The following is an 11,599-nucleotide window of genomic DNA, read 5'->3' on the forward strand; positions in this document are numbered from 1 at the left end:
AAATGTTTTGTATACGTTCCTCCAAGTTTACTTAAACCACTCCCAAAAAAAACAAAAAAAAAAACAATTAGAGCATCAATTTGAATGTTCTTTCTGGATGTGCAAGAAACAAATCTTAACCCAGTGTATTTAAAGAAAAGAAAAAAATCTGCAAAAGTTTTCTGTTTTAACATATTTTAAAAGCAGTTTTTGTTTGCATTGCTACCAAGAAAGTGGCTGAGTTGTATTATTATTTTTTAATTTGTTAAATTGAAACATCAGCAAACAATTAGCAGAACGAACATTTAATGTAACTCTAAAGCACCAGTACTCCCCACTTTAAAAGCACATAAACACACACACACACAGACACTCTCTCTATACATATATACTATATGTTTAAAACGATATTACCAATTAAAAATTAAACAAAAACGAACAAAAAAAATACTTAAAAAGGAAAAATTACAACTTTTGATTTGTTTTATTTTTTTACATTTCTTTTTTAGTTTATTCTTTATATGATACATATATAGATGATGTATGTGGAATGAGAGATACCAAAGCGTCAACGACTCGAATTTATTGTATTGAGAAAACCAATTTTGCCTGCTTTTGTGAAAGTAAATACCCCTCGCCCCATGCCGAGTAACTCCCAAGGGAAATGGATCAGTTTCTTAGATATTAAGTTGCTAGAGTTGAATGTGTTTTGCCTCTATAATATATACATAAATCAAATATACAATTACATAAGCATTAGATAAACCCCATGTGTGCGTATCTATCGATCTAACCAAACTCGTATTCGTAGTTGTTTAGAGATAGATAAAGAGAGAGAGAGTTGGTTGATTTTGCGCTATTTGGTTTGCCCAGCCCCGCCCCCAGTGCCCTTCACTTTCATTTGCCTTATTACTAGTAATTTGCTAACTAAAGCATAAGCTAAATTATGATAATTATTATACGTATTGAAAGAGTTAAGAGTCGAAAGCAGCATTGAGACATAGGAGACTTTGCCCCCGTGCAGCCCTGATATCCAGCCCCAGTCAAAGACCTTCACGGCTGCAATTAGTTGTGCTTGAATTAGCCAGACGTGCCCAGCCCCCAAAAGACCACTCAGACCCAACAACCCAGCAACCATTATCGTCTAGTTCGAAGTGAGACTGATTAAGTGATTCATAACCAATACTGCCCGTGGGGCTCGGAACGGTGCGAATCTGGGGCCCCGCTGCTCATCTTGCTGGCTGGAATTTAATTTCCGTTGCATTTAGGCCTTGGCCCTCGGACCAGGGAACATTTCCTTTTTTTATAAACATATATTTACACATATATTATACATGCATGGAAGAACTCTAAACAAAATATAATTAAATACAAAAATATATTTAAAGCGAAAGGCAGCAGAGATACTAAAACTAAACAGCTAAACAAACTAAATGAGAACAGAAAACTAATACATATAATTTATCAAGTAACATATACAACAAAAGGAAGTATACAAGAAACCCAGAAAAACATAAATAAATACTCCATATACCGATATACATCTATCTATACCGTACATATATCAGTCAACAAGAACATATTTGTGTGTAGTGACAAAGCAGAACAAACCAAAACTGACATCAACAAAATATTACAGAAAATACAGAAAATTTATTACTAATAAATGTTAAATATACAAAAAAAAAAACAGCTAATATTTAATAATTATTTACCATTCATTCATAGTCCTTGAGTCACAGGACACACCCACCTCGGAATCCTCCAAAGATGCATCATTATGGCCAGTGACCGACCTAGCCAAGCCCTCACTTCAGTAATGCAACTGACCCCTGGGCCTGGGGGCCCCCACCGCCTCTGCTCATTTGCATTGTGGCCAAGAAGACATGAACAAAGACGAGACTTACGAGTGGACGGCCCGGCCATGGGGAGCGCCACTGCAGCAGGGCCATCAAAATGTTTGCGTGTTAAGTGCGCTGGCTGGCTGGCTGGCTTGCATGAATCACTCGACCGGCGACATCGTGTGCAAAGTGTAATGAATCATTTGTCGCGACGGGGGGCAAGGAGGAGACACCCCGTACACCCAAACGCGGAGTATATGTACGTGCTGGTAATTTGCAATTTGCTCTCGCACCAAGTTTTACAATTCTTCGGGAAATTGGCCCACAGCCTTTATGGGCAGACGACAAAAGACGTTTGCTTTGCATTTACTCGACACTCTTTTATTTAGCTTTTGGCTCGGTGGTGTGAATGGCAGCCCTTACATCGGGCAAAATACAAAAAATATTTTATGGTGGTGGTTGGGGGCTCTTGACTTAATGACTAAATTCAATGCTCTATTTCGCATTGGCTTATAAGAAGGAGGGGGATTTTGCCGTGTATATGGTTTAACCTAAGACTAAGTCTAAAATAAGTTTAGACCTCCTTCTTGATCTTCTTCCATGCTGGCTTTGCACCATTGTCCTGTGCTGGCCGCTTGTTGAAGGGCTTCTTGCCGAACTTGTTGAATTTTGGTGGCCCGTCAGCACGTGGAAATGGGGGGCGATTGCCGTTGCGATTTAGGGTCGACGACTTCTTCTTGAGCAGCTTGTGCTTCAGCATCGAGTTGGGTTCCAGGAATATGGGCTGGTTCTTCAAGACTCGCTCATTGCACAGGAAGGACTTGCAGAAGCCATCGTTGGTGGCGAACTTGACCAGGGCCTTGTGTGACAGCAAGGTGACGGTGTCAACCTTACCGCTCTCGCTGAACAATTCCTTCAGGTCGCTCTCAGTGACATCTGCGCAAGCAAAGACAAGGAATTAGCATGCTGCGAATATGCACAAAAATATAAAAGAAAACCCACCTGCTGTGAGATTTGTCACCAGCACGGTACGTGGCGAGGTATTGAATGTGTATTGCTCCAAGTTGAGCTCCAGATCGCTGACAGTCTTGCCATTGAGCTGTTGCAGCGCCTTTTCGGCCTGCTTGGCCTCCTTGAATGTGACAAAAGCCAGCACATAATTGGTGCACACAACATCAATGTCCTCGACTTCACCGAACTTCTTGAAGATCTTCTCGATGACATCGGACTTGAACGACTCGTGCTTGGCACCATTCTGAACGATCAGAGTGCGTTCGGGCGACTTCTTCGAGTTGAGCTTGTAGGAGGGCTCGCGAACGCTGATGAAGCGAGAGTTCAACTCACTGCCGTGCAGCTTGAGAGCCTCGGGCATTGGATCGGTGGTCTTAAAGCGCACGAAGGCCGTTGGGTTGCTGCGGTTGTTCGATAGGTTGACCGCCTCAACTTCACCGACCTTGGCAAAGTGTGCCGACAACTGTTCTTTGGTGGTCTTGGGGCCAATGAGTCCCACGGCGACAGTGCGATTGTTCAGGTCATCCCTATTGAATGGCCGCGCAACAGCCAAAACATTGCCATAGAAAGTCAAGGCTTTCTCCTTTGCCTCCAAAGCGGCCTTAGCCGCTGCGGATGTCTCGAAGGCAATGAACACGGTGTTGCCGTCAGTCTTTCCCTTGATGCGATTCACAGCAGAGAGGGGACCGAATTTGGTGAACAGAGCAACCAAATCAAGATGTTTGTATTCTGCAACAAAAGTATAAAAAGAAATTTTACATTTAAAATGAAACAACCAGAAAAAACTATGAACTGAGAAGCTTAAGTTGATAATTAACGTACCATTGGGTATGTTGGACACATGAATAATCTGATCCTTGGGAGTTTCCACAGGAATCTTGCCCACGGTGATGCTTGGAATGCCGCCCTTTTTGGGTGACGCCGCAGCTGCTGCTGGAGCAGCTACCTTGCCTTTCTTGGCTATGGGCGCCTCAGCAGGGGCCTCGTCTTCGGAATCGGTCAGTTGTTTTCCCGAATTTGACACCTGTCCAGGTTCATCATCATCCTCTTCCTCATCATCGTCACTCTCTTCCTCTTCATCGTCTTCCTCAGCTTCATCATCAATCAAATCTGAAACTTTTTCTTCCTACAAAGAAAAAAAAAACACAAAACACGCGGTTTTTCTTACGGCTCTTAGGGAAGCGGCGCGCTTTCTTTGGCACTTACCTCGGAATCGCTGCCATCCTCAAATTTGACGGCACTCTGCTCCTCCTCGGAATCGGACTCATCCTCGCTTTGCTCCACTTGCTGCTCTAGCTTCTTTTTGGACTGCCTTGTCTGCGTTTGGGTGGCCAAAACCTCCTCGTCGACCTGAGCAGCCTTTCCCTTTGGACCACGCTTGTTGCCGGCTGGCTTCTTTACACCATTCTCGGACTTCTTTACCGGAGCTGCAGCGCGTTTCTTTTGTGCCATTTTGCTAGTTAAAAGGTTTATTGTCAGTCAGGAGAATTAAAATTTATTACTTTCAGCAAATTTGTCGCCGAAAATGTGCACAACGCGTGGTTTTAATTTTAAGTGAAAAAAAACGCACGTGGTAATAGTCAGTGTGACCTGACCGCGTAGTTATCGATAAAATATACCGTGAGGGCCTCGAAAATATACCGAAATATACTTTTTCATTTTCAAAATATACCGCAAAATATACCGTGAATCTAAAATCATTTTCCTCGATTTTGATGTTCAGTTTAATATTACCAGCTAGTTGGGTTACTCAGCTTTAAAAATATAATTTTACTCAAATCATCATTTAATTCTCCGCAGAATTTGTTGATTTTATGACACACCTTTCCTGAATTGATTGCATAATAAAGTTAAAACTAAAAAGGACAACCAAAAATATATATTTGCCATAGTTAATATTATAAATCCATTTAATCAACTGCTTTTAATAATTAAACTTTTCATATGTTTTGTATGTACTATATACCGATATGGATACTTTCTCGGTCGGTGGATTGAGATTGTGACTGTTTCGAAGGATACCACTACTCCATCATCTTTCCTTTCCTACCGAATTTCTGTCTCTAAAACTTTTATTTATTTGCAACGCTCTTGATCTCGAATCGTAAGCAATTGCACTTGAGAAGAACATAATTCGCTTAGATAATTGCCATTAATATTCTGAGATTTATTTTCAAAGTCTCTATTAATAGTTTGAAATTCCTTTCCTTTCTTCTCCTTACATTATAAAACATTACTTTCCTTTGTAATCACACTTTAAATCTTTTGGATTCTTTTGGAAAAGCAATTCCTTTTCATGTTCACAATAGAGTCAACGAATTACAACGAATTTCATATTCAAATGTAAATTGATGTGGCAACGTCGCAACACGTTCCAGAATTTCCAACCCTAGATGCCGCCATAAATTAGAATCGATCGATAGTACTTACTTTGCGATGATTTCATCTGTACTTTATTTAGAGATAAGCTCCAAGGACAGGTCACCGCCTCTGGCTATTATTTATTGGTTAAATTGAAAGGGCATTGAAATAAAAAGTGCGTTGCGAGAGCTTATCAGCACAGAATTGCCAAATGCGAATGGTGATATTTTAGGAGTCTCGTGACCAGTAACAGATACGCACATATCGCACATCCCTATTAATTTCGTACACTGCTTATCGATAAGCGATAAAGTATACACATAAAAAATTAAATTGCAGCACCAGCACCAACGCACATATTTATTGTTCCAAGTGCGAGGAGTGCTAAAAACAAAGAGCGAAGAGCGTGTGTGCGAGTAAACATTTTGGGGCAGATACAGACAGAGCGACCGGAACCAGAGCCAGCCACGGGCCGCTACAACAAGGCACAGGGCAAGGAACTGAGAAGCAGCAGCAGGCAGAACAACGTCGACGACTACAACAATGAACACACTGAGCCCCAGCACAAACGGAGCAGCCAGCGGTGGCTCCACAACGGCCATATCCACGACAGGCAATGGTAACGGGAACGGTTCCAGCACAAACGTAGCAGCGGCCGGCACTGCGAACGATGGTGGCGGGGGCGGTGGCCTCGACGAGGCTGGCGGCGATGCCAGCTCACGGCGGCAGGCCACTCGTGTTTTCAAGAAGAGTTCGTCCAATGGCAAAATCACCGTGTATCTTGGCAAGCGGGACTTTGTAGACCATGTGTCGCACGTCGATCCCATTGATGGGGTGGTCTTCATTGATCCCGAATATGTCAAGGATCGCAAGGTGTTTGGCCAGGTGCTGGCCGCCTTTCGCTATGGTCGCGAGGACCTGGACGTCCTGGGGCTGACATTCCGCAAGGACCTGTATTTAGCGCATGAGCAAATCTACCCGCCCATGCAACTGGAACGCCCGATGACCCGTCTTCAGGAGCGGCTGATTAAAAAGCTGGGCCCCAATGCACATCCGTTCTACTTCGAAGTGCCACCCTACTGCCCCGCCTCGGTGTCCTTGCAGCCGGCCCCCGGAGATGTGGGCAAGTCTTGCGGTGTGGATTACGAGCTGAAAGCATTTGTGGGTGAGTCTTTGGCATATGGCTGACTGGCAGGCAGGCAGGCGAGGGCTTGTTGCGTTCATTATTAATGTACTATGTGCGTGTGTGCGTGTATGTTTGATTTTGTGTGTGTGTGTGTGGTGCTCCGGTCAGGCAAAGTCAAAATCATTGATGAGCAGCGACTGCAACAGCGGCAGAAGGCATTGTCAATACATGCATAAATATGTACATTTCCACATTCCACAGTGTGTTTGTATGTGTATATGTGGAGTAGTATACATGTATAATGTGGCGCATGTGTCACGCGGACACGCGGGGTTAATTAATCCAGCTACGTCTACATGGAGCGGCAGCGGGGACTGCGCAAAAATGTCATTGGAGGTTTGATGACGCAGCGTCCCACCTAATTGGAATTCGACGCTTCTAATTGGAATCCGACTCTACACAGTTAAGACCGTGTGGGGTTGTATCACAGTTGAGATATTGTTGTTGGCTTTAATTAGGCGCCGCTACTGCCACTGCCGCTCCCGTTGACTTTGCTGACGTTTTCCACAATGCTCCTCCCAACACACACACACAAAAATACTCAATTGATTCTTGGAAGAGTGGAACGGGCTGGCAGGGGGACGGTGGGTTTTTGTTTTCTACTTGCAAAAGCTTAAAACGTAGAGCGGTTCTCTCCCCCTTTCCTTATTTGTAATAATAAGTTAACAACAATATACGATTGCCGCTTGTTCAGCGAAAAAATTAGCTGCGATTTATGGAAGTTACGCGCGCATATTTGCGTTTCGCACGCGCACTGGGCAATCGCACCACATACACACACAAACACACCTCTCCGCCCAAGTGCCATCCTGGACGGGGCAGGCCATCTCGCTTGCACTTGGCACACATTGCTATCTGTTTTTGCCTTTTGTCCGTTAATTTTGGGCTGCCTGCTGGCGCTCATTCTTATCTGGTTGCGACGGCGCTGCCAATTTGTGTGCGGCCATAAAGAGATTAATGAAAGAGCGGGGCGTCGGCGATCCCAATTGGCATTTGGGTGGGCCTTGGCATAAGTATGTATGCACAAATGTACATATAGAATAGAATAGAATGGAATAGATACGGCTAGGCTAGGCCACCGTTGCAATGCACTAAATGTGAGATTTTCGTAAAAATTATTCACAGAAGCGTTCGAGAGAGCGTCACACCCACTGTGGATCTCTGTCAGCATTTATGCCCAAGTGTGAGCATTTCCTGCTCTATAATGTAAACAAATATATTGCTGATCGGCATTAATTATCAGATTGAATACTAGCTTTCGTCTCTAAGCTTTGCACCCAAACCCTTAGATTTGCTGGCAGCAGCACCCTAGCCGCTAGGGTATCCAATGTTTCGGCATCTCAAACGCCAGACAGCCGTTTCATTTTTCTTATTTACTTGGCGTTTGTTGATTTGTTTATTTAATGTGCTTTGCGTCCATGTTTTTGGCATAAACAATTAACTCTGCCCCTCTTGACGCGGCACGATTTACGATCTTCAATTTGGAAAGCATTTCGTTCAATTGGGGGGAACAGAAAAAAGCAAACCGAGCAGTCTTGGCATTGAGCTGTCTGTATCTGGGCTCTAAAGCATCTCTTGCCGCTATGCCCTTGTATGTACATTCCCGGAATTTGTGGGGATCTTTGTACAACTGATTCATCTGGCTACAATGCCCGTTGGCCTGCCTACCATTCATCGCATCTATGACGCACATAACTAAGCATATTCATTCAGTCCGACAAACACAAGCGCGCACACACGCATTAGGCATAGTAGATACAAGTGACACACCTCCAAGCCAAATATGCATACGTCACATGATATTATTCCAGTCAAGTGGATAGAGAGGCCTTTACTAATTATGTGTATCCTACATTAGGTGAGCACGTCGAGGACAAGCCCCACAAACGGAACTCGGTGCGCCTAACCATACGGAAGGTCATGTATGCCCCATCGAAGGCCGGCGAGCAGCCATCGATTGAGGTGAGCAAGGAGTTCATGATGAAGCCGAATAAAATCCACCTGGAGGCCAGCCTGGACAAGGAACTGTACCATCATGGCGAGAAGATATCGATCAATGTCCATGTGGCCAACAATTCCAATCGAACGGTCAAGAAGATCAAGGTCTGTGTGCGGCAATTCGCCGACATTTGCCTCTTCTCGACGGCTCAGTACAAGTCGGTGGTGGCCGAGATCGAATCGGAGGATGGATGCCAGGTGGCGCCGGGCTTCACTCTGTCCAAGGTCTTTGAGCTGTGCCCCATGCTGGCCAACAACAAGGACAAATGGGGCCTGGCCCTGGACGGACAGTTAAAGCACGAGGACACAAATTTGGCGTCCAGCACTCTGATCACCAACCCCGCCCAGCGCGAGAGTCTCGGCATAATGGTACACTACAAGGTGAAGGTTAAGCTGCTAATCAGCTCGCCGCTGCTGAATGGCGACTTGGTTGCCGAGCTGCCGTTCACGCTAATGCACCCCAAGCCCGAGGAGGAGGAGCCACCGCTGCTGGGCGAGCGATCGCCGCGGGCCAGCTTGGCGGCGCCCCTGCTCAGCTTGGGCGAAATGGAAGTAGACGGCGCATCAGGGTCCGGTGGCGACCAGGGACAACAGGATGTGCCCACCACCACCAATCTGATCCAGCTGGACGATGAGGAGGCGCAGGATGATGACATTATATTTGAGGACTTTGCCCGCTTGCGTCTGAAGGGCGCCGAAACGGAGGCCTAGATCGCTGCTGGCTGGTGCCCCGTCCCCCTAGAACTTTCGATTCCACTGTAGTCGAGCCTAGAGCTCGCTGCTGACGTGCTCGATCGGTTTTAGGACACGCGTGCACAACAGAACAAGAACAGAACTTTGAATGTCCAACTTATTGAATTCGTCATATTTCGGCATTTTGTATCATATATGAGAAATTCGCGCAGCCGCAGCCTAATGTAAAGTTTTATACAGTAGCCAATAGCCACGGTAAATAGTTTTTTGGTGTAAGCTATTTGATATGTGTAGGCCATACGTTCTAGTATCAATAGAGTTAAGCTGAAAGTGTACGAATTTTAAAAATGTGAAATTGTTTAACAAATACACAAACTATACACGAACACAAATACACACATACGCATACACATGCCCCCCACAACACTCACACAGATACGCCATGTAATTTACCACACACACACCCACGCCTGCAACAGTTGAAAGAATGCACAAAAATTATATTTATTTATCTACGAAACACAAAATCTGTTCATTTATGTTATGCCCATCCTTAGCGATTGAAATATGCGCACACAAACCCCCAAGTTTGACATTAAGCTGAGATTTATGGGGCTAGCACAGGGGACAATGTTTGATTTGTCGTTGTGGTGTGGCTTGCCCTATCGGAGCAGCCAATTCGGATTATGTATTATACAGCAGAAGCAGAGTGAAAAGCCTAAGCCTTATACCATCTTGTATGGAAAGAATAATTAATGTAATTGGAAAGGAATAAAATGCAAGGAAACTTAACGTTAAAAACTACCAAAAGATTCTGTATGATTGTGGAAATATGCGAAATATGTAATTCAAAATAACTCACATGATCCACATAGTCGATATCAGCACGCTTCCACGAATCATTTTGGGTTGCTTTAATGATTTCTAACCAATTCCTGTGGCTTTACTTCTGCTCCCAATTGGCCAAGTTCGGAATCGAAATTAAAGAAACGAAAACGAAACGCACATTACTTTAGAAACACACAAATGGGAATTGGTTCCACTATATCTATATATTTTTATGACAGCCTTTTCAATGAAAAGTAAAAAAAAGAGTATACATTTGATTCCTTTCATTTATGGGCGGCGCCTGCTACGAATGACTTATATGATATATAAAAATACTTGAAAAAATTCTAGATACGCTTAGGACAACTAAAATTGATAAAAACTATGAAAATAATCTAAAATAAGGCTTTTAATGCGAACATTAGCTCGAATTTGTTTTTAGTGCCCTCCCCCCACCAGCAGAAACAACAGAAATGATGTGTAAATATAATGTGAACATATTTTAAAGTGCATTTTTATAAGGCGTGTGCCAGTACGCTCACACCGAGCGTATGGGTTTGTTAGAATGTTTTTTAGAATGTGACGGAATGATTGATTGAAACTGGAACAAGCAAAAACCAATAAAGAAAACCCCGATGAAGGTAATTAACATGAATTGTGCATTGCAGAATGGTTAAAATGGATACAATATGACAAGAATTAAATGAATAAATATATATAGAGCAATTTAAATGTATGTGTAGACGGAATACTAAATAATATTGATACATATGTGAATATATAAAGTAAATGTACATCAGAGCGAGTGTAAAGCATTTAAGCCATAGCCTCAGCATGTGCCCATGAATAATATCCCTCAGAATTGCTTAAGAAATTAGTCTCGGACAAATATAAATCAAATTTTCAACATTATTTGTAAAGTTTTTATAATACCTTTTTATATATTTCGTACATACACATGTAAGTCGGAGGAGAACCTACGAAGAGGAATCCTTTTGTAGCCTGCACAAATGAAAGCAAAAACGATGAGAAAATTGAATTAATTTTATTTTTTAAAGTACATTTTTTATCTAGTACCAAAATGCATTCAATTTGATAAATGTTTAATGTGTAATAATTATTTACACAGATATAGGTGTATAAGATACAGATACAGATATATATATGTAGTTATTTATATATAATTACCGAGCATTATGTGCTGTTTGCCTAGCCCACGCACAGAGAAGGAACAACCCACGATAGTTGAAATGCTACAAGATATGAGATATGAAATGTATGTATTACAAGTACCTACCAGAACTAACATAGTATATGCTATACACCGATATAAAAATATATATATATGTACATATATATGTAGAATATGTGAAATCGAAATCGAACATTGATTGATAATCTTCTAACCACCCTAGCCCACGCGCAAAGCGAATCGAATGGAATACGATATCCATGACTACCTACCTACCTACAGAACCTACTCGTATGACTAATCGAACCCAGACAAAACGAACCCCTAAAACAGAAAGATTGAATGTTGTTTGTTTAAATGTTATAAAGTACCGATAAACGAAAGCATAAATATTAGACGAATTGTGGGAGTGGCACGTTGGAGTTGTGCGTGTGTGGATGTGGGAGAGATGTGTGTGTGTTTTGGGTGAATGTCCCTGAAAGACAATGTCCGAAAAGCTTTAAACAAATA

General features: G+C 42.9%; 2 protein-coding genes across 2 annotated transcripts; one reads left to right on the forward strand and one right to left on the reverse strand.

Moving 5' to 3' along the window:
* Nucleotides 1-2,179: 2,179 nt before the first annotated feature.
* Nucleotides 2,180-4,408, reverse strand: LOC117897581 (DNA-binding protein modulo). The gene is made up of 4 exons (XM_034806535.1): nt 4,038-4,408; nt 3,654-3,957; nt 2,823-3,560; nt 2,180-2,756 (listed from the first exon to the last, which is right to left on the reverse strand). The coding sequence occupies exons 1-4, from the start codon at nt 4,281-4,283 to the stop codon at nt 2,395-2,397; spliced, it is 1,650 nt and encodes a 549-aa protein (XP_034662426.1). The 5' UTR covers nt 4,284-4,408; the 3' UTR covers nt 2,180-2,394.
* A 1,074-nt stretch (nt 4,409-5,482) lies between these two features.
* On the forward strand, nt 5,483-10,908 carry LOC117896180 (beta-arrestin-1). Its single transcript, XM_034804264.1, has 2 exons — nt 5,483-6,357; nt 8,237-10,908. Exons 1-2 carry the CDS (start codon nt 5,736-5,738, stop codon nt 9,085-9,087), a joined length of 1,473 nt encoding a protein of 490 aa, XP_034660155.1. The 5' UTR covers nt 5,483-5,735; the 3' UTR covers nt 9,088-10,908.
* The last annotated feature ends 691 nt before the right edge of the window (nt 10,909-11,599 follow it).

This window comes from Drosophila subobscura, chromosome O (genome assembly GCF_008121235.1).
Source record: "Drosophila subobscura isolate 14011-0131.10 chromosome O, UCBerk_Dsub_1.0, whole genome shotgun sequence".
NCBI lineage: Eukaryota > Metazoa > Arthropoda > Insecta > Diptera > Drosophilidae > Drosophila > Drosophila subobscura.

Bases quoted from the DNA above. Each gene is read 5' to 3' on its own strand.
- LOC117897581 (XM_034806535.1), bottom strand. From the start codon at position 4,283: ATGGCACAAAAGAAACGCGCTGCAGCTCCGGTAAAGAAGTCCGAGAAT. The intron at 3,958-4,037 runs GTAAGTGCCAAA...TTTTCTTTGTAG, and splicing joins AGGATGGCAGCGATTCCGAG to GAAGAAAAAGTTTCAGATTT. The intron at 3,561-3,653 runs GTACGTTAATTA...CTTTTGTTGCAG, and splicing joins TGTGTCCAACATACCCAATG to AATACAAACATCTTGATTTG.
- LOC117896180 (XM_034804264.1), top strand. From the start codon at position 5,736: ATGAACACACTGAGCCCCAGCACAAACGGAGCAGCCAGCGGTGGCTCC. The intron at 6,358-8,236 runs GTGAGTCTTTGG...ATCCTACATTAG, and splicing joins CGAGCTGAAAGCATTTGTGG to GTGAGCACGTCGAGGACAAG.